The sequence below is a fragment of the Perca flavescens genome, chromosome 22 (genome assembly GCF_004354835.1).
Source record: "Perca flavescens isolate YP-PL-M2 chromosome 22, PFLA_1.0, whole genome shotgun sequence".
Lineage (NCBI taxonomy): Eukaryota > Metazoa > Chordata > Actinopteri > Perciformes > Percidae > Perca > Perca flavescens.
This window is the reverse complement of record NC_041352.1, coordinates 18,210,778-18,238,358: the sequence shown is the minus strand read 5'-3', so window position 1 is coordinate 18,238,358 and position 27,581 is coordinate 18,210,778. Positions and strand designations below refer to the sequence as shown.

At 39.8% G+C, this 27,581-nt stretch overlaps 1 protein-coding gene across 4 annotated transcripts; it reads left to right on the top strand.

Moving 5' to 3' along the window:
* The first annotated feature begins 415 nt into the window (after positions 1 to 415).
* myom1b (myomesin 1b) lies at positions 416 to 27,581 on the top strand. 4 transcript variants are annotated; one of them, XM_028569157.1, is made up of 38 exons: positions 416 to 565; positions 1,011 to 1,231; positions 3,195 to 3,329; positions 3,454 to 3,628; positions 5,858 to 6,015; positions 6,189 to 6,281; positions 7,536 to 7,624; positions 8,213 to 8,254; positions 9,806 to 9,967; positions 10,918 to 11,079; positions 12,422 to 12,563; positions 13,119 to 13,318; positions 13,757 to 13,810; positions 13,910 to 14,034; positions 14,116 to 14,299; positions 14,392 to 14,566; positions 14,652 to 14,773; positions 18,984 to 19,180; positions 19,284 to 19,410; positions 19,662 to 19,846; positions 19,939 to 20,053; positions 20,141 to 20,297; positions 20,381 to 20,487; positions 20,591 to 20,635; positions 20,724 to 20,860; positions 20,970 to 21,114; positions 21,743 to 21,802; positions 22,262 to 22,329; positions 22,427 to 22,540; positions 23,133 to 23,192; positions 23,444 to 23,531; positions 23,617 to 23,655; positions 23,743 to 23,848; positions 24,124 to 24,287; positions 24,516 to 24,552; positions 24,768 to 24,790; positions 25,163 to 25,218; positions 25,802 to 27,581. In XM_028569157.1, the coding sequence occupies exons 2-38, from the start codon at positions 1,080 to 1,082 to the stop codon at positions 26,060 to 26,062; spliced, it is 4,461 nt and encodes a 1,486-aa protein (XP_028424958.1). In that variant the 5' UTR covers positions 416 to 565; positions 1,011 to 1,079; the 3' UTR covers positions 26,063 to 27,581. The 4 variants fall into 4 exon arrangements, with proteins under 4 accessions (XP_028424958.1, XP_028424959.1, XP_028424960.1 ...); XM_028569158.1 differs by lacking the exon at positions 23,133 to 23,192 and having other exon boundaries at positions 417 to 565; XM_028569159.1 differs by lacking the exon at positions 1,011 to 1,231 and having other exon boundaries at positions 418 to 565.

Sequence of the window (27,581 nt, the reverse complement as noted above, 5' to 3'; positions counted from 1 at the left end):
GGATTAAGCAGCGATGGCATACTGTGGGCTAAAAGCCAGCAAGAACTTCATGTTTGTGTGATGGACTTAAAAAAAAGGGATATTGAATTAAAAATAAACCAATCCGGGGATCACTGTCTCTGGAAAAGTTGGACTGTGAGGTGCTTTTGTAATGTGCCATTAAATGTAGAAACTGGATAAAGGAGGCAAAGTAAATTAAAGAATGTGGATAAAACTTGGATGAAAAAATATGGAGAAATAAAATACAGAAGTAAGCTTGTGCTGTGTTTACCTGCATATCAGGCAGGAATGCTCATCGGCAGAGACCTGCACCCATAAATGTGTTGCCCTACAGGAGTTAACTTGCCCCCCACACTCTGTTCTCAGCTATATTTATCTCCACCCTCACCATAAAAGGTTGTGACTGCTGCTTGGACACTCTGGTAAGGGCCAATATTATTTTGGTTGTGTAGAAACTGCAGCCCTGTACGCACCTACCTGTAGGTTTCCTGGGATATCAAGCTTTAAGTGTGGAGTTGCACCATCTTTTCCTTTAAAGTTTGGAGTTTGAGACTTTTTGTTCAGGGTAAGTGTCAACAGTTGTGTGGGGATACAATGTGATAAGCCAGGTTGTAGTTGTTGCATATGCCTGTCTAAGCATGCTGAGAAAGTGCCTGATTAACTGAATCTTATATTGTGTCTAGCTAGCTGATGTTACAGGTTTGGATGTTCAATTTCATTATGGTTAAAAGTATTTTCCCTGTCGTTTTCTTTTTTGATCAAGAAAATATACTTGTTATTGTCATTACAGTACATACGTTTTCCATAATATTATACAGTTGATTCATTTAATCTTGAGAGCTAAATTAACAGTCCATGTTCAACTATAAAGTGCATGTTAAAGTAAATAAAAGCATGGCCAGCTTGTTGCCAATTACTGACTTCAACAAAAGTCTGTAACGTTTAAAATTAAGTGAAAGTCATGATGAACCTACAGTATAATATAATATTCAATCCACCTGCTCTTGAAGACTAACCACACAGACAAACAGATCAAAAAACTCAGAAACCCTGGGCTCATACCAGGAGCGGCCTGCAGCATGTCTGGATCTATACCATTCTACCAGAAGCACCATCGCCACTATGACCATGGCTACAGAAGCAGGGAGACAGAGTCTAAACTAAGCCAGTACCAGACCAGCAGCAGATATACTGCTGGCAGCAGCACCTCAGCCATCAGCACGAGTAGGGGGTAAGGAAGAGGAAGAGGATCATACCTTTATCAAACCACTTCTTTCTCACAGGGATGCTCCCCTTAACACCATCTTCCAACCCAACTGATCAAATTCACCTCCGTCAACCCTTGTTGGATCACTTCACTGTCACTGCCCTGGGATCATCTTTCCTGCTTTGCTGCCATATTGACACCAAAGTAACCATCCTTTCCTCATCTGAATTCTCTTTTATCAACCCTCACACACACACACACACACACACACACACACACACACACACACACACACACACACACACACACACACACACACACACACACACACACACACACACACACACACACACACACCTGAGGATAATTGCTGAGGATAATTGCTCCTTACTGATTGAAAACAGCTCAGAATCATGCATGAAGCTTGTTTGCATGAAGGCTGAGAGATGCCCTGTTTGCCTTTGTGCATGCTGAGAAAAATCTTACCTGTAACACACCTATTCCTAAATAACTAAAATGATTATGAGAAATAACCTTTTCTTTTTTATCTAGTTTTTGCTGCACACCCCTTTGTTGGATAAGCTGTAAGGGAATGCAAATGTTATGTAATGGCTGAGTTATGGTATATGGCATAGACTGAAATAGAATCTTGACCTTTGCATACCAGGATGGAGGGAAAGTAGCAAGTGACAGTTTGTCAGTCTATCTTTAAAACCTGGTAGCATTTACATTTGTTATTATATTGTGGAAACGTATTTGCTTCCCTTTATTTGCAATAGACGCAAGTTGCAGTTCATCAGTGGTCATTTTTGTTTCCCTGATTTGTGAAGTCCCAGTTGAATGCATTGGTCAGCTGTCCAGTGTTTCTAGTAGAGAATGGGTCAAATGAGGCTTTGTCAGTGTATGTGTCTGTTGTTTAATGTTTGAATAGTACATTAATAAAGGAACACTAATTTTGCAAGGAAAAAGTAAAAGAGTTTTGAAAAATTAACAAAAACTGCAACAAAAATTAAAATGATAGCTGATTCTCCAAACTCTTTGATGATGTGGACCCCCTTTTAGAAATGTGCTTATCATTCTTATTTTACGAATAACAAAACATCCAGTTTATGGCAATCCAAAACATCCAGTTTATGGCAATCCTATCTTTTACAGTGTCTTTAAATACACTGGCCTGGAGAGTGTGAACAGGTCAGAGGGCTTAGGTTTTAATAACACCATCTGATCTTGGCCTTTACACTCATGTGGCTGGGCAGCCCACCAGCCACCAAATCTGTGATGAGGAGATTATGATGTGGTGAGAAGTTAACAGTCAGTGTGGTTGCGATAATGTTGTTATGGCAAAGATACTGCATTTATATAGACATGAACATTGGATTTGTTATATGAAATAACCTTTGCTGGATATCAGTAATGAAACCGAAGCTATAATCTGTTTTAATTGGAGTTGTTGCAACCTTGATCCTGGAAAGTTGAAAGAGAGTAGATAGTCAGAGTTACGTGGACAGTGACTCAGATGGATACAGGAAATGTAAGGGCAGTTGCCCTGTCCCCCTTCTTGCCTTCGCCTCCTTATCAGGTTCTTGTTATCTCATACCTTTAGCTCCCAGCCCAACTCTCCGAGGGCTGCAGATAGTGTTGCCACAGACAAACTGTGTGATGTTCTTCTATTACTTCTCTTGTCATCCCTTCCCTAAATGTATTTTAAGAAAGCACATAGAGTGAGATAATTAATGATTAGATTAGGGTCTGTTAAGGATTGAATAATTACATGGTGCTCATATTGTCATATCAGATGGCTTTTGTTGATTGTGAAAATGCAATTATTGTGGAGGTGTAAATATAATCAAAACTAAACTACCTACACTACTTTCCCACTGAAACTTCATCTACAACTCATTTACCCTGGCTTCATCCCCACATGTTGATGTTATGTTATTAGTTGCACTGGCTGGTTGAGTGCCTGATGGTATTCTATATGTCCCAGACTTAAAGTGTCTTCACATTCTGGGCTGGAAGCGAGCAGACTGAGCCCTGTACCCAAGAGAGCCAAGCCAACTTACTTGGCTGTGGATAAAGAGAACCAAATCATCGGCTATGTAGTGCCTATCTTCAGGGGCAGGTAATGAGTTCTTCATCGTATGAAAATTGAACTTCCAGAATGTTTTACAACAAAAGCTATTTCAGTTTTAATGGTGTGCCTTACTCCCCACATCCATCCCTGGCTCTGTTCTACAAACTCCTAGTCAAGAGTTTGTTACAGGATTTTCGAATACAGAGGAAGCAAGGGTGAGGGACACTGCTGCGTACATGGCCCGCAGGGATTTGTTCACCAGTGGCTTGGAGATGGAGAGGTCAGAGCAGATCTCCAGGAGGGAGACCATGCGCGAGTCGGCGGAACGCATCTCTCTGAACAAAAGGGTCAGTGGGGAATTCTACATGTAGCTCTTTTGAGGTCATACAGGAGGCCAAATGCTTTTACAACAACACGACTGTGTATTACTTTTACATCACAGAACATCTGTGACATTATTATGACACTGTCATACAGTATCAGTGTCCAGTTTAGTCCTTAGGGTTTGTTCTGATGTGTCTTTGCAAATCAGTATCCTTCATGACATCACTGATTGGCTTTTCATACACACAACATCACTGTAGACAAGACGTCACAGACTGGCTTTTGTTACTTGTGACATCGCAGCAGACAATCTCAGTCATGACATTACAGATTGACTTCTCCTACTTTTCAATTCACTGTAGACCATTCTCTTTCAGATTGTTTTTTGCTTGTTGCTTGGGTTAATTGTGACTTCACAGTATACCCACTCTGCTTTTTTACATCATAGAATGGCTTTTGTTGTTTGCAACATCACAGTAGACCGTTCTGTTTCATGGTATAACATAATAATAATTATGCTATACATAAACATTATTTGTAATTGTGACTTTGCAGCAGAAAATCTCAATCATGGCGTCACAGATAAGCTTCTCCTACTTTTGACAGGACATGACATCATAGAATCACATTGTTACTTGTGACATCACAGTTGATCGTTCTGTTTCTTGACATCAACATTTTATTTGCCCCCATGAGGAATTCTTACTAATGACAACAACACTGTCGGTGCGGCCACATGATACAAGCCTTATGTGATTGCACATGCGCTCCCACCCCTCCTCAATGCAGTTGCTAGCAGCCAAGGAGGACATGGAGGATTAAAAAAACACAATGGACTCTTCAGAAGAGTTAATTATCTTCACTTGAGTATCTACACAATCTTCTGAACATAGCCATACTGAGAAATACAGACAGAGTTGTGTGGACCTGTTAGTCTTAATTAGCTTTGTAGCAACTCATTTGGCAAAGGCTTGAATGTAACGCACGTTTATTAATATCAAAAAGTGACGCACTAAAGCTTTAATATTAGTCTACATAACACAAATGTTATCTACATAGTCACATTACTGAGCATAATCTATTGCAGTTCTGCTTAGGAACACCAAGCACCTGTGAATAAGTAGTTGTTACTACTACTTACACAAGGAAGTTATTAATGCCCCTTGTGGTAGAATTTTGCTAAATTGAAATCGTCTAGGTCACATTCAAGTCACAGGTTAAGCCCAACATGTTCAATTTGGAAACACTTCATCACAACCTGTGTAGACAGAGTTAGGGAGACTGAGCAGCTGCATGATAACAAAAGTCTTGGGCCTGTGTATCTCTGTCTCTCAAGGTCCCTGGAATTAGATAAGGCCCCCCACACACAGGGAAGACAATTGAATAAACACACACACCTAAGGATAGGCTCTACTGCAGTATGGTCAGGGTGACATTGTTTTTAGTCTGTGCTGAGGTGTTTGGGTTCATGATTTAGAAAGCACATGTGTTCACAGTGCCAGTAATATCTTTGTTTGCATTGAAGGTTATAGAAAGCCTATATTTTGGTAAACAGCTAAATTTAACTACTCCAGCATAAGTTAAATACTCCTTGGAAATGAAGATATCCTCAGAGTTTGGATTACACTACATGAAACTACACTGTGGTTAAATCGTACTGCAAATTGCACTGTTTCATCCTAATTCTCTTTGATCAAGATTCATTAAATGCTTCTACATAAGTCATGAAAGTCTCCTGAAACTTCTTCAAGTCTCCCAGTTTTGGCTCTCAAAAATTCTAAGACATCTCTGGGTGATTATGTGAAGTAGTAGCCGGCCATTCATTAAGCATCATAAATCATAATCACAGTCTGTCTCCACTCTGCCAGATAGCCGTTCTGCTGCGTGACAAATTCCTCAGGAGATCATGTTTCTTGAGACACAGGGAAGCAGTTTCCCAACGGTGTTGTCATATTATGTGTTGAGTTACTGGATGCACAACGAGACAGGCTCCTCAACACCTCTACTATTCATAGGACATGAACAACACACACTCATACTCATAACACGTGTCACGTTCAAGCATGTGTAAAACAAATAAAGACATGTTGGGATCTTGCTCAGTTTGTGTTTGTAAAAGCTTGGTTTTTGCCTCAACCATGCATTGTGAAATCCTGGTGAAATTATGGGGATTTTCTTTTTTTTAAGCTTATGGTTGGCAAAGGTACAATTTTCCCGAGTGATTTAATGCTTAAGTACTATTCTGTTTGTAGATCCATGAACACGGGGAACACTTTAAGCGCATGAACGAAGACAGCCTGATGCACGCCCCAGAGTTTGTGATTAAACCACGGTCCCACACTGTGTGGGAGAAGCAGTGTGTGCGACTGCATTGCACTGTCAGTGGCTGGCCCGACCCACGGGTCGTCTGGTAGGTCACAGACATACATCACCTATAACATAATCTCTAATATTTCCTTTCTGTTCCCTCAACATCCTACTTATTCCTTTATTATTTTCCCCTTGATTCTGTTTAATCTTTTTCAAGTGTTTTCTGTTTCTTCTGGTCTGTTCTTTTTCATGTATTCTGCCTCCCATTACAAGGTACAAAAATAATGTGGCAATTGACCCGATTGGCAATGCTGGGAAGTATAAACTTGAGAGCAGATACAGCGTGCACTCACTGGAGATTAACAGGTAGGTGTAGCTTCTCCTTTCCACAGTTCTCAAAATAAAGTATTCTCAAAAAACCACTGAAACATCTTGTTTCATAGTTCAAAATTGTCATGTCACCACCATAATGGGTTTTGTAAATCCAGAGGAAGCATTGCAAAAACAATTCCAGAATATGCATGCACTTAGCTTGTGTAGACTTATTTTTCTTGTGTTAGCTTGGCTTGTTATAAGCTCTTTTTTCACAGGCTTTATCCAGAAATATTGCAGTTCTCAGGCCCTATCACTTGAGTTTAATGCAGCCAATATTATTATTCACCTTGATAACAGACCATAGACTGTAGAAAAGCATGGAATGGAAGTAGTTTCAATAATATCTCCCATTGTATTTCGGAAGAGACAATTTTGAAGTTTACATTTGGGTTAACTGCTGTCTGCCATTTTTGGCACTTAACTTAGCTCCACTTCGATACGATGGACGGGGTACATAGTTAACATTCATATATCTGCCCCAGAATTCAAGCACAGTCTTTTAAAAATATGTTTATGTACTTACATATACAGTAGCATATAACGAGAGATTAATTCATAATTTATACTATTATTTAAATGGACAATTATCCAAATTACCAACACGCAGGAGAATGAGTGAATTAAGTCGTTAATTTGGACTGTTTAAACATAACCAGTCAAATAATTTTCATACAGCACCTTACTTTAGCGCACTGGCTTCATCTTTTAGTCATGATTGTACCCAGTGGAAAAGAACCAAAGCTTCTGTCTTTGTATGTGTCATGGCCATGTTGATATATGCCTTTGGCCCTGCATAACTTGTCCAAACAGACAGACTGTGAGCCGGAGAAGAGCCACACTATTTCCCAGGCTTCCACAGATAACAAAGAGCCTGTCTAAACATAGTTAAGACCATTTCAACATTTCAACAAGCAGCCAAAACTCACAAAGAGGAATTTACAGTATGAGATTATCTTTATGACGTTTTAGTGGAATATGTCGGCTCGACTCAGCTGTAGATACTTTTGTGTACAGCGACCCAAACCACCTGGTGCACATGACATCACCAGCGGTGTCTAGTTATTGCCCGAGTATTCCTGGCCAGGAGTTATGGAAGGCTTTACAGTCGGGGCTCACATAGTTGGTATTATTTACATGGTTGATGAGGGCTGAGGTTGAGGTGGGGGTTGGGCACTGTACAAGTTAATCCTTAAAACAGAATGTGCGAATCATGGACATTTATCATCTGATGCTCTCCTCTTTCAGATGTGATTTTGATGACACGGCGCAGTATCGCGTCTCTGCCATGAACTCCAAGGGAGAGCTGTCTGCATATGCCTCTGTCGTTGTTAAAAGTGGGTTTCACCAATAGAAGTCTTAAAAACATCACACCCCCAATGCTCTCGACACGAGCAAGCTCTCAAAACTGTTTTGTCGTGATCACAAAATTATTTTAAATCACAAGAAAAACAAAGTACAGCTCACTATAAGTCAGTACTATCAGTGTATAAAGTTTCTAAGTTATTCTTTATTACTTTTCAATATCTTTGCCAATATTACTTTATTTTACAAAATTGATATTACATTTTTGTTATTCTATAGGCACTGGTGTTAGCATAAATCCTTATACACTTTACATTGATTTCTCTATTGTTTTATTCTTATGTTGTTGAAGTTTTTAAACAATCTCTGGCAAGATAATTTTATTCAGGATTAATAAAGTTCTATCTTATCTTATCTTAAATGTAGCTTTAAAGGTTTTCTTGTTAATAGCTTCTATAAAACTGTAATAGGTCTCAAACACAGGAACCAAATGTAATTTAAGTTGTAAGTGCCATTATGATTAGATGTGAAAAGTGATTTCTCATGTGATTTTGATATCTTGTCAGTATAATACTGTTAACACTATATGTGTGTGCTGTAATTGCTGCTATTCTCCACAGGGTTCAAAGGGGAAATTGATGAGTCCCTGCCATCCCCCAGACGTAAGTGTGAATTTACTGTGTATTTGTTTTAATTTCCAATTGTGCTGTATTGTGGAATTTAAAGCTGCATATATTCACTTATGGCCACCAGGGGGCAGATGAAGAAGCTGAAAGACACAGCCTTGACACATTTTTTTCTAATTAAGTTGTTACGGCTTACGTGTTAGAAAAGTTGCTTATCTACACATTCAGCAGATGCTGAGCAACATTAGCACTCATTTGGAGCTATGTTTTTAGTCACCTAAAGATTATAAGTCACTCTCCTTACAGCTCTGTTTTGGTCTCTTGAGAAAAATATCTGTGTCTTCAGCTGCAACATGTTTGATTCTCTTCACCAGCTTGCTAATTTTGTCTGCCTGCTATGTGGTGCTGTGCCTGTACCGTACAGCTGAGATTATTTGCTGAAAACATCTGCCCTCTGTTCCTGGAAGCAATGTTAATGAGAGCAATGAGACTAGATAGCAAATATTGTGGCAAAAACAAAACGATGAGCTAAAAGAAGCTGAAAAAACTCCAAACAATTATGTAATAATGCTCTGTTGGTTTGTGGCTGATTTCACATAGCATGTAGTCATTTGATTCAAAGTTAAAATAATGCAGCTTTAATGTTAGCATTATGCATTTATCCCAAAAATAATTTAGTATTATTAACATTATAATGCTAACTGCTCAAACATGACTGACTGCAGCGATGTGTTGGGTTGGGGGCTGTTAAGATGGGTGGGTGCTACTGCACTAACAACTTTTCTGTTTCCTTGATGCTACGGCGACAATGCAGGGGCCAGTACTGAAGGTAACAGGGTCACTGGAATCTGGTTTGAAAACATTTTGGTGAACTTGATCGTTTTCACTGACTACATGTCCATGCATGACTCCTCCTGTCTGTGTAGAGTTCACGGTATTCTCCTGAAGTAGTTCATATGGAAAAATCTTCAGATTTTTCAGCAAGTATGCAACCTTGTAAGTTTATGTTCTCGTTAGGTAGAAGGACTGTGCTGCTGTGAGAAGATGCATTTGCATAAAATGAGAGTACATGTTGTTGTCATTTGATAATAATAGAGCCTAAGTAGGCCTACAATGTATTGGGAAAAGTAGCAAACTGTTAAAAGTATTTCTTTTTATTTTAGAGAATAAAATAATTGTATTTTCAACTATCAACAACTAAAATCACTGGATATTAAGTTAATTTTTAATTTTCACATGTCTGCTGTGCTTCACTGTTTAATGCATGATAAGTTGCAATACTTCCCCCACTTCTTTTTGAGAGCACTGTACTGCAGTTTCAGAGTAACTCTTTTTGTCTGTTTTGTCCTTTATTCTTACAAACGTGATACATGTTCTCTTCTCCACCTTCTTCTGTCTGGCTGAAAAATTTTGATCCAGCTTATTGTTTTTTCTGTGGATATGATTATTGATGTGGTAATGTTCTGTCTCTTTTACAGTGCAGTGTTTTGTTCTTTGACTTGATTTGAACGCTGTTTTTACTTGTTATGCGTGTCTGCACAATAATGCCAGTCGGAGCTCTGATTCTATTTCATGCTTTGTCTGTAGATGGCCCAGTGTCTGAGTATGGCATCAACTTCCAGACTCACATTGTTGATAAATTTGGTGTGTCGTTTGGAAGAGAGGGTGAGACCATGAGTCTGGGATGTACGGTCATCATTTACCCTACCCTGCACCTCTACCAGCCAGAGGTCCAGTGGTACAGAGACGGTAAGAAGATGACGCAAAATTGTGGATTATTGCAGATTTAGCCACTCCAAACCTAGTGCCTGTATCCAGGGACGTAGCACAAAATTCTGGGCCCTGTAGAAAGGCATTTCCTGTGGGCCCCTCCCCGCATCCACAGCTATTCATTCAAGCATCTTTTTGGGTACTCAGTCCCCTTTTTCCCCCCAGTCGGACGTCCCTGCCTGTATCAATATCACTGGGATAAGACTTCAACAGTTGTGGAAGAAGTACTCCGATATTTTACTTAAGTAAAAGTAGCAATACCATAGTGTAAAGATACTCTGTTAATAGTCCTACATTCCAATTTTTACTTAAAAGTATTGGCATTAAAATATACTTAAAGTACCAAAAGTAAAAGTGCTCATACAGAATGGCCCATTTCAGAAAGATATGTATTGTTAGTGGATTATAATTATTGATGAATCAATGTGTTCATCACTCTAATGTTGCAGTAGGTAAAGATGGAGCTAATTTGAATCTCTTTATATGCTGCTGGTCAGCTTGTGAATTTTTTATCTTAACCAATAATAATACATCATAATTTATTTGTTGATTATATTTTCTATTATTAACCTGAATCTGCAGTCACTAAAGGTAAATATAGTGGAGTAAAAAGTACAATATTTTCCTCTGAATTGTTGTGAAATTTAAAGTAACGGAAAATGGAAATACTCAAGTAAAATTCCTACCTCAAAATAGTGCAGTACTTGACTAAATGTACTTAGTTACTTTCCACTACTAGATTTTAAATTCATTATTTACCTGATCTGAATACATTACATTATTTTTTATTAAATATTATTTTGGTTGAGACAATAACTAAAAGTATGAAATGATCCATGTGCATGTCTCTGCTAGGTATATTATTTTATAAAGAAGGATTAGATTAGTAATGCATGTTACTGAGCCACCCTCCATCTTTTTTCCCTCAGATGTTCTGCTGTCTCCTTCTAAATGGAACCACATGCACTGGAGTGGAGATCGAGCCACGCTGACACTCACACACCTCAACAAAGAGGACGAGGGGCTCTACACCTTGCGTGTCACCACCAAGTCTGGATATGAAACCTACTCCGCCTACGTTTTTGTCAAAGGTGGGTGCACCTTCCCTAACTTGTCATTAAAACGTTAGATGACTCTCAGCTGCTCACTAGATAATGGATTATAATCTAGTTTGTGTAAAGATGGCTGCTGCTGCTGTATGTAAAATATCTAATTTGGGAGATTACAGTCCCAAATCCGTCCAGATCCAATGTTGCTTCCAAGACTGAGACTCCTTCAGAGGTGTCAAAGCTCTGACTCCTTAGTGATTATCGATTAAACCTCAATAAAGCCTGTTCTAACACCTCACTTCATGCACATTAGGAAAAAGTCCTCAAGCCTTTAATTCTGTAAAATGTTACGTATCTAAGATGTCTCCGAACACATGAAACCTGATTCCCCCCAGCTTTGCTTTCATCAAGTATGTCATTAGATCATGGTCAAAGGCACAACAGCACGTCCTCTGGCACCTGATGACAACACCACATCTAGTAGTCAGTGTTTGAATGTAAGTGACTGGTTTTAAATAGGATATATCTAATAGAGACAACAATAGAGTTCCAACTCCCAGGCATCTGTTTTAATACAGTGGAAAAAGCGGTCAGTGAAGCCTATCTTTGCTGCCTTCAGAGACAATCTGACCTTTAAAGCTTCAGCTTCTACACATAGACCCTGTTGTTGACTCTGTTACAGCTCAGGGTCGCCCAGTAAAGAAGCGGTTAGGTACAATCTCCTAAGAGCCTGACTGCAGTCAGGCTATTCTCAGAGAGCTCAGCTATGGAATGAGTCTGGCTGTGAGCGCGCAGATAGATACTGTAAATATCTGCTTCAAGGAGAAACAATAGGCTGCCCTGTTTCCTTACTGTTCTTTGTGGCTCTTTGTGAGAAAACACACTGTCTGATTATAACCATCTTCTCTTTATGTATCTCTCAGTATGCTGTTATAGTAGTAATTAGTATTTAAATAAGTATTTTGTAATTTTTTGACCTGTTACATTTTTAAAAAGTGTCATTTTGTTGATGGTTTATGGTTGTATAATGCAGGCTGCATATGTACATGTAACCAATAATGATATGCCCTTACTTTATGATGGAACTCTTGGAGGCCTAGCTTTACCCCTTATGTTTCTTTAAGAGTCACCTCTCTTATCCCCTTTCACTCTGGGGGCGGGCTGCAGCTAATTCTGTCCTCCTGCCACTGATTGCTCTCGGTTCTCTTGTGTTTGACTTGATGACCAGAAACATTCCAGGCTTCATGCCCTGTAGCTACACAGTTCCGCACAGATCACTTTCAAACCACCAGCTACAGTAGAACAAAAAACAAGAGTGTGTAAGACAAAAGAGAGTATGCATCCTGGCAATCCTGATGGTTTTGTTACTGTTTGTTTGTGTTAGATGCTGATGCTGAGGTTGAAAGAGCTCCCGGTGCCCCTCTGGATGTGCGCTGTCTGGATGCCAACAAGGATTACATTATTGTCACCTGGAAGCAGCCAGCGGTTGATGGTGGCGACTCCATCCTGGGCTACTTTGTGGACAGGTCAAGCAATATGTCGCTGCTAAACATGTCTGTCAGTTGTCTCATAGCAGTGGTCATCTGGATAAAAACCCTTAAATAGTTAAGGGAATGGGAGAATCACAGTTTTAAAATACAGTAATGGTCTGTGACATGGTTAGTGATTTGACACTCCATAGTAGGTACTAAAATCCATGAAAACGTCACACAGCACACATGAAGCAGCTACATTGGTTTGCTTTAAAAGCTAAAACTTGATATATACCACAGAAATCAGTACCAACTACAGAACTTCTTATCAATAACAATAAAAAATTAAATAAAAAAAGATAAAAGAGGTTTTTAAAACCAGGTCAGGTGTGAAAATAGAGTAATACCAAGACCACTGCTCATCATTAAAACTATTCCTAAAATAAAAACAAAAGCAAGAATATCACTGACATTGACATTGACTGATATTTTAAAATCAAACAGCTGCACTAAATCCTCTGCACACATTATCCCACAATTGTAATTACTTGGAAGCATTTGAATAAAAACTTAAGTATATTAACAATTATTGTAATAAAATGTGTACAGATGTGAGGTTGGAACCACCCACTGGATCCAGTGCAATGACACTCCGGTTAAGTTTGCCCGTTTCCCCGTCACTGGCCTGGTGGAGGGCCGTTCCTATTTGTTCCGTGTGCGCGCCATCAACAAGAGCGGCATGAGCCGCCCGTCCCGAGTCTCTGAGCCAGTGGCTGCCATGGACCCATCAGACCGCGCCCGCATGAGAGGTACTGCAGCTTTTCCTGTATGTCTGATCACAGCCTACCAGTCTCCTATCCACATTTAAATAACCTTTATTAACACAGGAAAGTAAAAAATAGTAGAATGAGAGTAATAGCATTGTATTTGTTGACAGATACATTGATATCGGCACATAAACAGTGATTCAATTTATACTTTTTTAAATTACAATGTATTAATTTTTGTACAGAATTTTTTCTATGGAATAGGTGTTTTTTAATGTTTTAATAAAGGCGTTTCCTATACTACTACCTAACATAAAATTCTGCTCAGAAACACAAATAATTTGAAAATGGACCAATTCAAAATTTGTAGAATATAAATATAATAATAATAAAAATATAGAAATGTTAAAACCTAAAACAAAAACTCCTGATTCACATCAGATTCCTAACTTTTGATGATGATCATCTACTTGCTGTCAGGTACATCTGCTCCTTGGACTGGCCAAATCATTGTCACAGAGGAGGAGCCTGCAGGTAGGACATTTTATACAACACAATGAGGCCACATTTCATCATTTACCTGCTGCACTGCTGCTGTGTTCAGGGACCTCATTCTTTATCTTTGACCATCAGAGGGCGTTGTTCCTGGCAGACCTCTTGAGCTGCAGGTGACAGAGGCAACCAAGAACTATGTGGTGCTGAGCTGGAACCCACCTGGAGAGAAAGGCCTCGAGGGTGTCATGTACTATGTGGAAAAGGTAAATTATTTATCAGCATTTTCTTACATGTTACCTGTGAAAGGAAAAATCCACACTAACACCTTGTATCTTCCCTGTCAGTGTGTTTCGGGCACAGACAGCTGGCAGAGGGTGAACACAGAGATCCCAGTCAAGTCTCCTCGCTTTGCGCTGTTTGATCTCGCCGAGGGGAAATCCTACAGCTTCCGGGTCCGATGCTGCAACTCTGCCGGTGTCGGCGAGCCATCTGACCCAACGGAGGCCATCACTGTTGGCGACAAGCTTGGTCAGAAAACACACATACATGTATCTTAACAGCAGCAATGTTACGTTCTCAGTTAATTTGACCAAAAACATGTTAAACGTTTTGGTCCACAGATATCCCATCTGCCCCAAGCAAAGTTGTTCCTACCAGAAACACAGACACATCAGTGGTTGTGTCTTGGGTAGCATCCAGTGAGGCCAAAGAGTTGGTGGGCTACTACATTGAGGGGAGCATTGAGGGCAGCAATGTGTGGGAGCCATGCAACAACAAGCCTGTAAAGGCTACCAGGTAAAATGAATCCTCTTTCTTTTTAACCAAGGTTTAAATCTTCCACTTATTTTATATAAATGCATTGCCCCTATCATATTTGCAGGTTCATCTGCCATGGTCTGATGACGGGAGAGAAGTACGTGTTCAGGGTGAGGGCAGTAAACGCAGCAGGGCTCAGCCAGTTCTCCCCGGAGTCTGAGGCTGTGGAGGTGAAGGCTGCTATAGGTGAGTAAAACTGAGGGTTCACATCTGAATACAAAAAGCTAATGCAGGAGTTAGAGGATACTGAGACTTATAGATTATTATTGTATATTCAGATGTGTGGCTAAAAGGAAAAATGTAGAAAAAAAAAACTAATTTATGTAAGTAATGTTTAAAAATCAGCAGTTGGTGTTGTAGCTTGCATTTCTGAATTAATTAATTTTGTTATTAATTAGAGTATTTTTATAACATCCTTAACACAGAAAATTATGTTAGGATATATTATGTTAGCAAATGACTATGATATTTAATTTCTCATAAGAAATAATTACGCTATCTTTGTAAAGGTAATTTTACTGAAAAAAAATTAAGGGCTTCTCCCTAGACTATTTTACACTGACTTTTAATAATCACAGGGCAACAGCTAAATTAGAAAAAAATACAATCTCCTGAATTTTAGCTTATATAAAAGACACCTTAGTTCAAAAGCTATTCTGGGAAATGTAGGAAACCAGAGCCTGAAATCTGAAGTAGAGGTAGGTGAGGCAGGTATAGGGGAGTTCACTAAAAAGAGGAAATGTCACCACAAGATGACTCCTGAAATGCATGAACACCAAAGAATGAAGATTGGTTAAAATATTGGCCCTAAGGGTGCAATTGTCCTTTAAAGTTTGTCTACATTTTTAAGGGAAAAAACGTTACAAAAGACATGCAAGAATTGGCATTTTAACATGATGTTGTCTTTTGAGAGATGTCTTCAGTTTTATATATCATCAGCATCTACACTCCAACACTTTCTCCACCATGGTTCCACCCTGTCACCCTGTCACATTATGCTGCACTGTTATGTGCCCCCACCTACCCACCAACCTGTCCAGCCACATCCACCCTCCCTCCTCCTTCTCCCTGCACAGCCTGAGGCGGGGTCAGGACTTGTAGACTTCCTCTAATTTGGGTCAGTGCGATCCAATTCAGTGGTCGTTACAAACCAGCCCAATGTCACACATCACCACCCCCCATTTCCCTTTCCTTTCCTGGGCACAAGGCGTGTCGGCAACCCCACATGGTGCTAAAGGTACCAACACACACACCTCTCCCAGTCCATCGGTACCCTCCAACTGCACTGAGTTTCTCTGTCTTAATCTCAAAACAGCTAACCTGGCAGTGGAATTGCTTTGTTGGATAGCCAACCAAATGTTAATGCATAGACTATGAATTATTTATGAAATTAGTACAGTTAAAATACACACAGTCCCATGACACATACACACATTGATGCCAGATTAGCCTTCTTTCTGCACTTATTCTCAGCTACTGAGAAAAAGGAGTTTTGAGGCTTCCTATAAATGTGTCACATGAACCAAAAAAAAAAACGTTCCTACTGAATATTTGAATTGTTTCACTCAGATCTCAAACACTGTACACACACTAGGGCTGGATGACATGGCTGAAATCACTCAGCATTTTTCAAATAATGTAAAAAAGTAAAACTCTACACATTAAACATGAGTTCTATTTTATTAGTTAAAAAAATCATTAAAGAAATAACTTACATATATTCCATACTTACAGTACATAGTCGATAAATGATAATATTGAATTGGAGCACATACTGTGTAAAACAGACCAATCCTGCTGCTGTGATAATTGTCAGAGTCATTCTTTCTGATCTCCTGCATGTGTTCCCTAAAGTCTCTCTGCATTATAACCAGCATAACAAAAGCCTTTGGATGCCTGACATTCGATGGCCAGCTTTGTTTTGAGTGGCATGCTCCGTTTTCCCTTGTGAAACACACTCACTTAGTGTACAATCAGTAAAAATGCCAGTGTGTTTCTCTGCAGAAATATTGGTACATAATCATTTCTACTTTGTTTAATTACAAAGAATGGAATGGGCTGTACTATACTACCATCTCTACTACAAAACCCCAATCTACTGTACATTTAAATAGAAGAAAGGCTACAGCTCATATGAGTTATATCATTCAATCTCAACACACAAAATTTCATATTTTCAGTATAGAAATGTAAGAGGTGATGGAATCCATTGGCATTGTTACTAAAGTACAGTGTAGTTTCATAGAGGGTTGGTGCAAAGCCTGCACATCCACTGTCATTGTATTTCTACTTCACTCGCCTGCATGCTCCCATAATTGCAAATGAAGCCTACTCACCTCCTCACACGGATGTCACTTGTTGGTCATCTTGTCTTCATTTTTCACTTCCAGTCAGATGAGGACATTTTACTGTATTTGATAGGCTGATGTACTGTTTCTGCTCATCTTCTCTTTGCTCTCTGGATGTTGTGTGATTGAGAGGAGCTGTGACTTGTGAACCGATCTGTTGCCTGTTTAAAAAAATAAAAAAAACTCTTCTGCTTTTCTCTGCTAACTCCTGTAGGGGGCGGCATCCCTCATGGTGTGTTGCCGGAGATGGGGCCGGGGGGTAACGCTGGCCAACTAACCGAGCACAGGCCACGCTGGACGGGCACGCATGAAACTGTCCAGTCCCTCCCTGACACTATGCAAAAGCGCAGTAAAGCTCAGGCTGACACTGAAGCCAGGCAGGGGGCCGGGGCGGCTAGCTCGACCCTCACACAGCCCGACCCTGTGGATAGTAAACGCAAGGGGGGCAAGAGTGGCAGTGTGTCCTGGGCCCCTGACCTGGCAAAAGACCTGGTGTCAGAGTCTGTGTCAGACTCAGTTTCTGAATCACTAACTGACATAGCCACAGCTACACACTTAGACCCAGTCACTGCAGAGGTTCAGAATCAGGCTGTAGAGACAGCAAATGAGTCTGATGCCCAACAGGCATGTAAGTTCTCTGTAGATGCTTCTGCTAATCGGGAGAAAGCGACGCCCAGGAGAGAGTCGGCAGGTGAGCACCGGTCACAGATGGAAATCTTTTCGTCAACTCCACAAAAAAACAAAAACATTTCCCCCGACTTAGAATCCATGAAACTATTCTACCCTGACTTAGAGATTTCCCTTCTGCAAGGTTCTACTTTTACATTTACATGCTTTTGACACAATGATCAATAAACAGTGGGTGAAGTTATCTACTGGTAGTCTCTACTCTTTAAGGTAAGTAAATCAACACCAAACTTTAACTCAACACAGTCACGCTTCTTAATGGTTTTATTGGCCACCACTTTCCCACAACCTCCTCCCTGGGTGGCTCAACATCAGTCACCTGGCACTTCAGGACCTGCCATCATATTGAGTACCCAGAGCACATTAACACACACATACAATTAATTCATGGCAGGAGCCGGCTAGTCACACCCTGTACTTGAAAAGTGGGTCATCCAACCAACACAAGAGCAGGACTCTTGTGACCTGAGACCCTTTTGGTAGCGCACTGTGTATTCCTTCAGATGTCCACCTCTTTGACACTTTGACCAATTTCTCACCCCTAAATAGGGGACAGTATCAAGTTGACGTGACTATTTGTGTACGACAGGCCAATTTATTATCACCATGTTACATTATCCTGCTTTTAGAAACCCTTAGCTCACAATTATTCCTTCTCTCAAGTCCCAGAAATCACTGTGTCCTTTGTTGGAATTTTCCTACCTATATAACTAGCCTATTTTACCCCTTCTAATAGTATAAAAATAGTTTGACATTTGGGGAAATATGCATATTTGTTATGTGTTTCTGGGCAAGTTTAAAATGTTATATCTGGTTCTTTGAATCTGTTCAAAAACTGAAGTGTAAAAGTGATGGAAAAAAATTTGTTTTACAGGGGCTTATGTGTCTGACCTGTTTTTAGCCAGGCACATGATTTCCTGGCCTGTCTGGTTTTCACACTTTGGTTTTTGCATGAATTAAACAAACAAGATACAACATGCTAATTAGTGAGCTTTACCTTTTTGGACAGAGTTAGGCTAGCTGTTTCCCCCTGTTTCAAGTATTTATTCTAAGCTAAGCTAACCATCTTCTGGCTTTTACACAATCGAGTGGTGACTTCAGTGATGCTTGGGCCATGGCAGACGTTGAGCCAATACCTGCTGTAACTAGAAAAATAAATCAGTAACGGGACGCTGAAGCTCAACATCAACAATAAACTAAATAAAAAAAGAATTTCAAAGATTTCAAAGGATTATAAATAAATTAGGAGAAGTTTGGGAATTAAAAGTATCATCTCATTGTAGTGCTTCAGTTTCCCATTACAACACTGTGTTCCCCTAGTGAGGCGTTATGGTGTTAATTTGTGTTTTCTGTCATCTCAGCATCCCCTGCTCCACCCTATGGCATCACTGTCCTGGAGTGTGTGTGTGACTCCATGGTGCTGGCCTGGAAACAGCCAAGCTTCATTGGCGGTGCTGACATCACTGGCTACTTTGTGGATTACCGTGAGGTCACTGATGGCGTGCCGGGGAAGTGGCACGAGGCTAACATCAAGGCTATCAGTGATAGGGCCTACAGGGTGAGTTATTCAATTTAACAACCCAAATACAGGGTTCAGTTGATTAGATTTTAAAGGACAATTCCATAAGTAAGGTTTTGTCTTCATGTCCCCTTTTCTCCAGGTGTCTGACCTAAAGGAGAACAGGAAGTACCAGTTCCAGGTGCGCGCAGCCAACATGGCAGGTGTGGGCATCCCTTCACTGCCCAGTAACACCTTCCTGTGCGAGGAGTGGACCATCGCCGTGCCAGGTTGGTTAGACGTCCTATTTAACCCCGTGAAAGGATGATGAACTATGACCTCTTTTTAGACAGTCTTTGTCCGCATTAAATCAAGGAAGAATATGGAACAAGAAAGGAGTGTGCAGACATTTTTCCATTTTACTGTGTATAATTGTTAACCCAATGCCTGTGAGGTATTTATGAAACATATTTTAACCTATTGATCAGCAGTTAGTTTTTAGCCGGTGTGTGTTTCTCATTTCTTCTGTTTTGGACCACAGGACCTCCTCATGACCTGCAGGTAAGAGAGGTGCGAAACGACTCTCTGGTGTTGCTATGGAAACCACCTGTGTACCAGGGCCGCGATCCGGTCAACGGATTCTATGTCGACATCAAGGAAGCGGACGCACCAGAGGAGGTGTGGAGAGGAGTCAACAACAAGGCTACGGAGAAGACGTACATCAAGGTCGCCATCGTCCGGCTGAGCACTTCTTCTTCTTCACTTACATGTGTGGCAGCAGCTGGTGTGTAATCTGATTATTTTCTTTCATTTTGCAGATTAAGAATCTGAAGGAAGGAGAGAGGTTTGTGTTCCGTGTGCGCGCTCAGAATAAAGCCGGTGTTGGAGAATGCTCAGACGTGACAGAGCCGGTCCCAGCTCTCACCAAACCAGGTAGGAAAAAAACGTTTGATGGTGAAGAACTGCAGGTGACGAGCTCCTTATGTCAAGCTGTAACACTATACCGTCTCTGGGTTTCAGGCACCAAGGAGATAGTAGTCGATGTTAATGATGACGGCATCGTCTCCCTAAACTATGAATTCTGTGACTTGACCCCCGACTCTAAATTTGTGTGGTCCAAGAATTACGAGGAAATCACAGACCAATCCCGCCTGACAATAGAGACCAAGGGAAACAAGTGAGATGACTTTTTAAGTGATCAACACACTATCACTTAATAGTCTTATTTATTATAACTCCTATGCTGTGTTTACCCTGCAGATCCAAAGCCATTTTCAACACTCTTGGGGAGGAGGACATTGGCATTTACTCATGTCTTGTCACCCACACTGATGGTGCTTCATCCAGCTACACTCTCTCTGAGGAAGGTGGGTTACAAAGTCACACGTTTCAAGAAGTAAACGTAATAAAACAACTTCAGTTTTGGGCTTTTTATCCTATTTATGAGTCTCTTTTTCATATCTTTGTCAGAGTTGAAAAGGCTGCTGGAGGTCAGTCATGACCACAAATTCCCCAGTAAGTGTAATCACAGCTGTTTTCTTTTTAAGTATGTCATGGACTGGACTGTTTCTTTGAGCTGGCTCTCACTCTATCTTCAAACTAGTTATTCCCCTGAAGTCAGAGTTGGCTGTGGAGCTGCTGGAGAAGGGTAAGGTTCGCTTTTGGCTGCAGGCGGACAAGATTTCAGCTAACGGCAAAGTTGATTATATCTTCAACGAAAAGGCTGTCTCCCAGGGGGAGGTCAGTGAACAGTTTGTATTCACAATATATATTGGAGTTTTGTTTTTTGTGTGATTTTGTTTTTTGTGAAGGCAAGAAAAGTTGTAAGAGTGCTGTCTTTGTTTTGTAGAAATACAAGATGAACTTTGACAAGAACACCGGCGTGATTGAGATGATCATGGAGAGTCTGACTCCAGCAGATGAGGGCACCTTCACCTTCCAGTTGCAGGATGGGAAAGCTACCAACCAGTCCAGCTTGGTACTGATAGGAGACGGTATGTTCAGTCAAACAATAACATTTTTATTAAATTACAAGTTCTGTTAAGATGGAGTTCAGTGAGAGTTTTGTTTAATTTCAATACTTAAATCATATTTTTGGCATAGAAATATAAATGAGTTGTGCAAGAAATCAGTTGTTGGCAGCTTCAGTTTAAACATATTATTATAACAGTAGTATGATTAAGATTTACAGGCCACTGAGTTCAGTAAGCTCAGCTCAACATGCAATCTGTTTTTTCAGTTTATTACAACTAAGTTGAAACAATTATCCTATTCCAATCATTATTTTGTCAGAGCATTGCGATAAAAGACCTGCAAACACTTCTGTTCAATATGAGTGAAAATGTTTAACGTTTAATGTGACATTATCTAAAATATGTTTATTTTAAAAAGCGCTTCCCTAAATGCAAATAAAAAACTGGTCTACTCATATGACGATTGGGCCAGTTCAAGGCTCTGATTGTCAGTCCAATGGCAATACTGATCCCAAACTACCGGTACATTCATGTTATCACATAATTAAACAGCAACCAAACATGTATCACATGTTATAGATATCATGGATAGATGAAGCGTTGTTTTGAGCCATAAAATGTTAACATTGTAAACTCTTTTTATTTGCAGTGTTCAAGGAGCTGCAGAAGGAATCAGAGTTTCAGAAGAAAGAATGGGTCAGAAAGCAAGGTGTGGGACACTCACTGCAGCCCTAAATACTCACGTGTTTATTGCTGCATACTCATGTATTACTCATGTATTTAGAGCTGCAACTAATGATTATCATTATTGATTAATCTAGTGATTATTGTCTCGAAACAATTAGTTGTGTTGTCTATAACACGTTAGAAAACAACAAAAAAAGCCAGAGTTGGCATCTTTTAATGCCTAGTTTTGTCCGTTGCAAAGATAGGAAAGAGAAAAGCAGAAAAATCCTCACACTGGAGAAGTTGGAACCAGAAAATATTTGGCATTTTAGCTTAAAAATGGACTTAAACAATTAACTAATTATGAAAATATTTGCAGATTAATTTCCTGTTGATCAATTAATCAAATAATTGACTAAACGTTTCAGCTCTACTTGTGTCACTGTTGAACTACATTTACATGATACGATTTCCATTTTTGTAACTGTCATGTTTGTTCCAGGTCCTCACTTTATTGAGTATTTGGGTTACGAGGTGACACCAGAGTGCTGCGTTATACTGAAATGCAAGGTGAGACCGAACTGTAAAGGGTTTTCATGCTGCTTTCTTTTTAAAGAAATACTTTGAGTTCATTTTAATCCCATCCTTCTGTTGTGATGCATTTCAGGTCGGCAACATGAAGAAGGAGACCTCTGCGCATTGGTACAAAGACGGACGCGAGATCAAATCAGACGAGCATCTCGGCTTCACTGAGGGAGTGCTGAAACTGGAAATTGCTCAGGTAAGAATATGAGAAAGGAAAGCTGTGTGAAGTGTACATCTATGTATATATACAGTATATACATGTATATTTATGTACTGTATAATTGTCAATTCGTTTGCATATATATATGTTAATGTGGAATCCTTGCATAGTTCTGTTTATGTCTACATTTCAAAAAACATATGGATCCTTCACATTTTATGGCATTCTTTCCCTTCAATGCTGGCCCACAAGAATCAGGTCTTTGAGTAAGTTGGAATTAAAAAAATCATCAAAAGGGAGTTGTTAAAACTTTTTTTTTTAACTAATTACACTAAAATGTTTTATTATAACAACCAGCATTACTTGTCTTAAATTTTTTTTTTTTACATATCATATTTTAATTCCTAACTATACAATGAAATGAATTCATTCCGTTATTGCTTTCTTTCTCTAACTGTTCTGTCTTCTTCTACTCTGTTTTCATTCAACCCTCTTTTCTATTCTACACCTCACAACTCATTTCCATCCCACTGTGTCGTCTCTAAAAGTCTGTCCCAGTGTCATTCAGTAACCTGATATTATTCCAGGTGGTCTAACATAAACGTGATGTCACATGTGTCCATTTCAGCGCGACTCCCCTGCAGACACAGCAGACTATGCCGACGGCCTAATCTGGAGAAGACTAAAAGTGTGGAACAGTTATCTGTTGTCGGCACGGGCCAACGGCCACTTCTGGTTTTGCCGTTCTGCCTGAGAATGCTTTATTTATTCATGTTTGTTTGTTTGTCTGTTGGCTTTTTTGCTTTTGCGTCATATATGTGTTTTCTGCAGCACCCGTAGCAGAAGAGAAACGCTTGCCTTTTCAGATGAATACAAATCATATTCTTTGTTCGGTGTTGTTTTTACGACTGAATTTGACGTTCCTGCTCTCTCTGTCAGATTTCCAAGAAGGATGCTGGTGTGTATGAGGTCGTTCTGAAGGATGACAGAGGAAAGGACACTTCTACGTTGAATTTGACGGATCAAGGTAACCTTTGGGAGTCACATACTGAGATAACCAATCACGACTGTAGCAAATGTATCACTTAGGATGATGATTTGTTCTCTTTAAGGTTTCAAGGACTTGATGAATGAAGTTTTCAGTTTCATCGGTAAGAAGAGAAACATTTTGTCCGTACACTGGTGCTTGATTCATTTAAATTTTCTGTTTGACCGGAAAATAAATATTTGACTTGCAGCCAATTCGTCCACTCCTCTGAAGATCACAAGCACAGATCAGGGCATCCGCCTCTACACCTTTGTCAGCTACTACAACGATTTACTCCAAGTGACATGGCACTACAAGTACGTTCTGAGGCTACGTTGCTATCTGTGCAAACATGTGTATATTTGTTATTCAAGTTATTTAGTTACAGCAACTCTAAGCAACGCAATTAAGATGATCTATTTAAGAAAGCTGATTCCTTAAAAAAATATTTGCATTTTTAATTACACTTGAGAATAAATCACTTAATTCTAGTACTTTCTGTATATGTGTGCCCTTTTTACAATAGTGAAATATTTCAGTGCTTTGTCCACCTGTTGTCTTATGTTTCTGTGTTTCCACGTCTGGGATTCAGGGATTCAGCCATTGCCTTTTCTGACCGTATAAAGAGTGGTGTGGTGGGAGAGCAGCTGTGGCTGCAGATCACAGATCCCACAGAGAAAGACATGGGCAAATATGCCATTGAGTTCAACGATGGAAAAGGTGGCCTGAGAAGGACCGTTGAGCTGTCTGGTCAAGGTGAGACCATCAGCATATTTGAATCTTCTCTCTTAGCCACACTGATTGTATGTTTAGGATAATGTTTGTTTTACTATTTCAGAGAGCAATGTTTAAAATGTGTTTTTTAGGCATTAATGACTTCCAATAGACCTCTTGTACTTTTTTTTTTTTTATTTGATTTTTTGTTTTGAATTAAGTGTATCCTACTCAAGCCTTCATATTCCAACAACCTTTTTTGTTTTGCAGCATTTGACGATGCTTTTGCAGAATTCCAGAGACTCAAGTAAGTTACTGACTACGGGACCATGTTACTGGCTTTAGAGTATATAGCTGCAATCACAGCATGCACATTTTGTCAATTTAAACCTACAGTGATTTGAGGAATTACATGAAGGTCTATGCATGCAGATCAAGCCTTAACTTTGACTTCTGATTCTGAGCACCTTTCATCTAATTTGTTGTTACCTCTTCTCTTTCTTTCTTTTTTAACTTCATCAGAGCTGCTGCTATTGCAGAGAGAAGTAAGTTTTTGTGTTTACATTGGCTTTGGGTTTGTCAGTTTTTAGGCTTGGATGAGGTAACTGTTGAATCATCAAGAAGACCTGTCCTTCATGTATTGCTTAAAATACTGTATAATGGAGTTTCAAATGCTACAACTTGGATTTTAACTCAAAGACCACATAACCCTTAGTCTTTCCACATAATACATACAGAGTCCTGTAAAAAAATAAGGGTCCACTGATTACGTTTAAAGAATATATATATTCCCATGGGGGCGACATAAACTACACACTATAGCTTTAACATGTAGCTAACATGGTCGTTTTCTTTCGATTACCATAGAAATGAAATGTATTTGTTGTAATTATTTAAGTTAACATTGTTTCTTTCAGGTCGTGCTCGAGTAGCAGGAGGCCTGCCTGATGTGGTCACTATACAGGAGGGCAAGGTAAACTGTTTCAGCTGATATTATGTGGCCTGCACCTTAATGACATTTATAGAGAGACTGACTCTATGTGCCTGAACATAGTCTATATCCACAACGTTCCACTGCAGGATTGCTCCGTTGCTGCTGGAAATTCCGCCGAATGTCACTCTTTACGGCCGGCTATCCATTATTTTCCGCTTTCTTTGTGTTGGAATTTTAAACTCCAGTGGATTTATGAGGACTATGGTTAACTGCTCCTCGATCTCTGCAGGGTAAATCCAGACAGCTAATTAGTCCAATCTGAGTTTTCTGTTGCACAACTAAAACAACTTTTGAACGTACACGTTCCACCGAAACAAGTTCCCTCTCAAGGCTATTTTGCAGCAGCATGGTGGCTCTGTTCGGCACTTTGTGCCGCCCATGACAATTGTGATTGGTTTAAAGAAATGCCAATAAACCAGAGCACCTTTTTCTCCCATCTTGGAATGCTGTGTGGACTAGCCAGACCCTCCTCCGCAGCACTGTGGAGGAAGGTCTGGCAAAGCGAGACTAGCCTGAACATACTGTATAATATTCTGGTTGGTGCATGTTATCCTCTTACCAGGCTCTCAATCTCACTTGCAACATTTCGGGCGACCCTGTGCCAGAGGTCACATGGCTGAAGAATGACAGGGAGATCACGTCCGACGACCACTGCATCCTCAAGTTTGCGTCAGGCAAGTTTGCCAGCTTCATCATCACCGGCGTGACCACGTCGGACTCGGGCAAGTACAGCATCCTGGTGAAGAACAAGTACGGCACAGAGAGCGGGGACTTCACCGTAAGTGTCTTCATCCCTGAAGAGGCGGGCGGCAAGAAAAAATAAAAGCGGTCCAAATCTTGTCGTAAATATGTATAAATGAAAAACACTGGAAACAGTTCAAGGAAAGAAACAGGCTTGAGGATGTGTTAGATGTTTTTGTGTAGACTATAAACATAACTGTAGGGGTGCTGAATCTGAAATGAAATTTCGACTGGAGAGAAATCCAGTGTGGTGAAATGTTGTGACTTAAAATCATAATAACATATATTATGGTCCAATAATAACAAAACTCACATGTCACATTTCTCACAAAAATGTTACTGGTGCAATTTTTTTTGTTTTTGCTATAGTGTAAAGTTGTGACATGTTGTGTTGATAGGATGCAACACTCAATCATAGGAAAAGAAATCATGAAGTTAAAATGTGAAATGTCTATTAGAAAGCCAAATGTTTTTACATGTTTTATCCCATTTGCTAATCCTGCATACTTTACTGCCAAGCAACAGTTTCAACAGCTTTTCTTTCAGGATGCAATTTATTTTAGTTTATTATTTGATTATTGAAATCTGGAAAGCATTTTGCAAGGACTTGAAACATGCTTGAGATACTTAAATTCAGGAATAACCGTGATGAGTCATCTTCCGTTTTGTGCTATAATTGTTGCATGTAGGAAGTCATGGTGCATTCATGTGCTGGTGGTAATCTAGAGCATCAGAGTTTTTTAATTCTGCTGTCAAGCTTTCTGCTTTCAATAATGGCGGCAGAGTCATTTTTGAAACTGTGTGTCCTGTATTTCAGACACAGGTAGACAAAAGCAGGCTTCTCCTATTTTAGATTGTACCGGCTGTGGCTAGTTAGCTAACTTAGTTAATGTTAGCTCTGTGAGTTGGTTGCTCAATGAGTTGGAAACGCCATCTCCGATTGACAAAAAAGTTTGCACCCTGTTTGTATTGTCAAACTGTATGTTTTCACTTTGAAAGTAACAAGAGAAACGGCTTTTAGGAGGATGATGTAACTTAAAAGTAACGCTATCTTCCCCAAAACTTACTAAAGAGCAGGACAGAGCCACTGACGGTACCCAAAACTTTGATAGGCTATAGCATCTAGGACTTGTGTAGAAATACTACATACAAGCTAGGCGTAAATTTTTCTTTTTAACATAACCTGGACCCCAAAAACTATGAGAGCCTATGCTCCTCCCTAGCCTTGGAAGTAATGCTGGGTAAAAGTATAAGTAAACTAAATTGGTTGCAAATGGGCTAAAACATGCATTGTGTCATTTCATCAGATTTTAAATTTAGACCTGTTTAATATTATTCATAATCATTTGAATGTTGTGATCATGACATCACTTCCATTGTTTCCCAGACTGTAGTGAATACTGTATGTTTGCCCACTGCCCATTGTTATGAGATCCCCTTCACAGCCCTTGATTAATGATTATGATACCTCCTTCATTATGATGATAACGATGGCACTGTAATGAAGACTGTTAGATCACTGTTCATTAACAGTGGATATCGCATCACTTCCTATTCCTGTTTCTTGATGACACTAATAAAAACGAGCATGTACTTCCCCA

Bases quoted from the DNA above. Each gene is read 5' to 3' on its own strand.
- myom1b (XM_028569157.1), top strand. From the start codon at position 1,080: ATGTCTGGATCTATACCATTCTACCAGAAGCACCATCGCCACTATGAC. The intron at 19,411-19,661 runs GTTGGTTAGACG...TTTGGACCACAG, and splicing joins GTGGACCATCGCCGTGCCAG to GACCTCCTCATGACCTGCAG. The intron at 21,115-21,742 runs GTATGTTCAGTC...TTTTATTTGCAG, and splicing joins CTTGGTACTGATAGGAGACG to TGTTCAAGGAGCTGCAGAAG.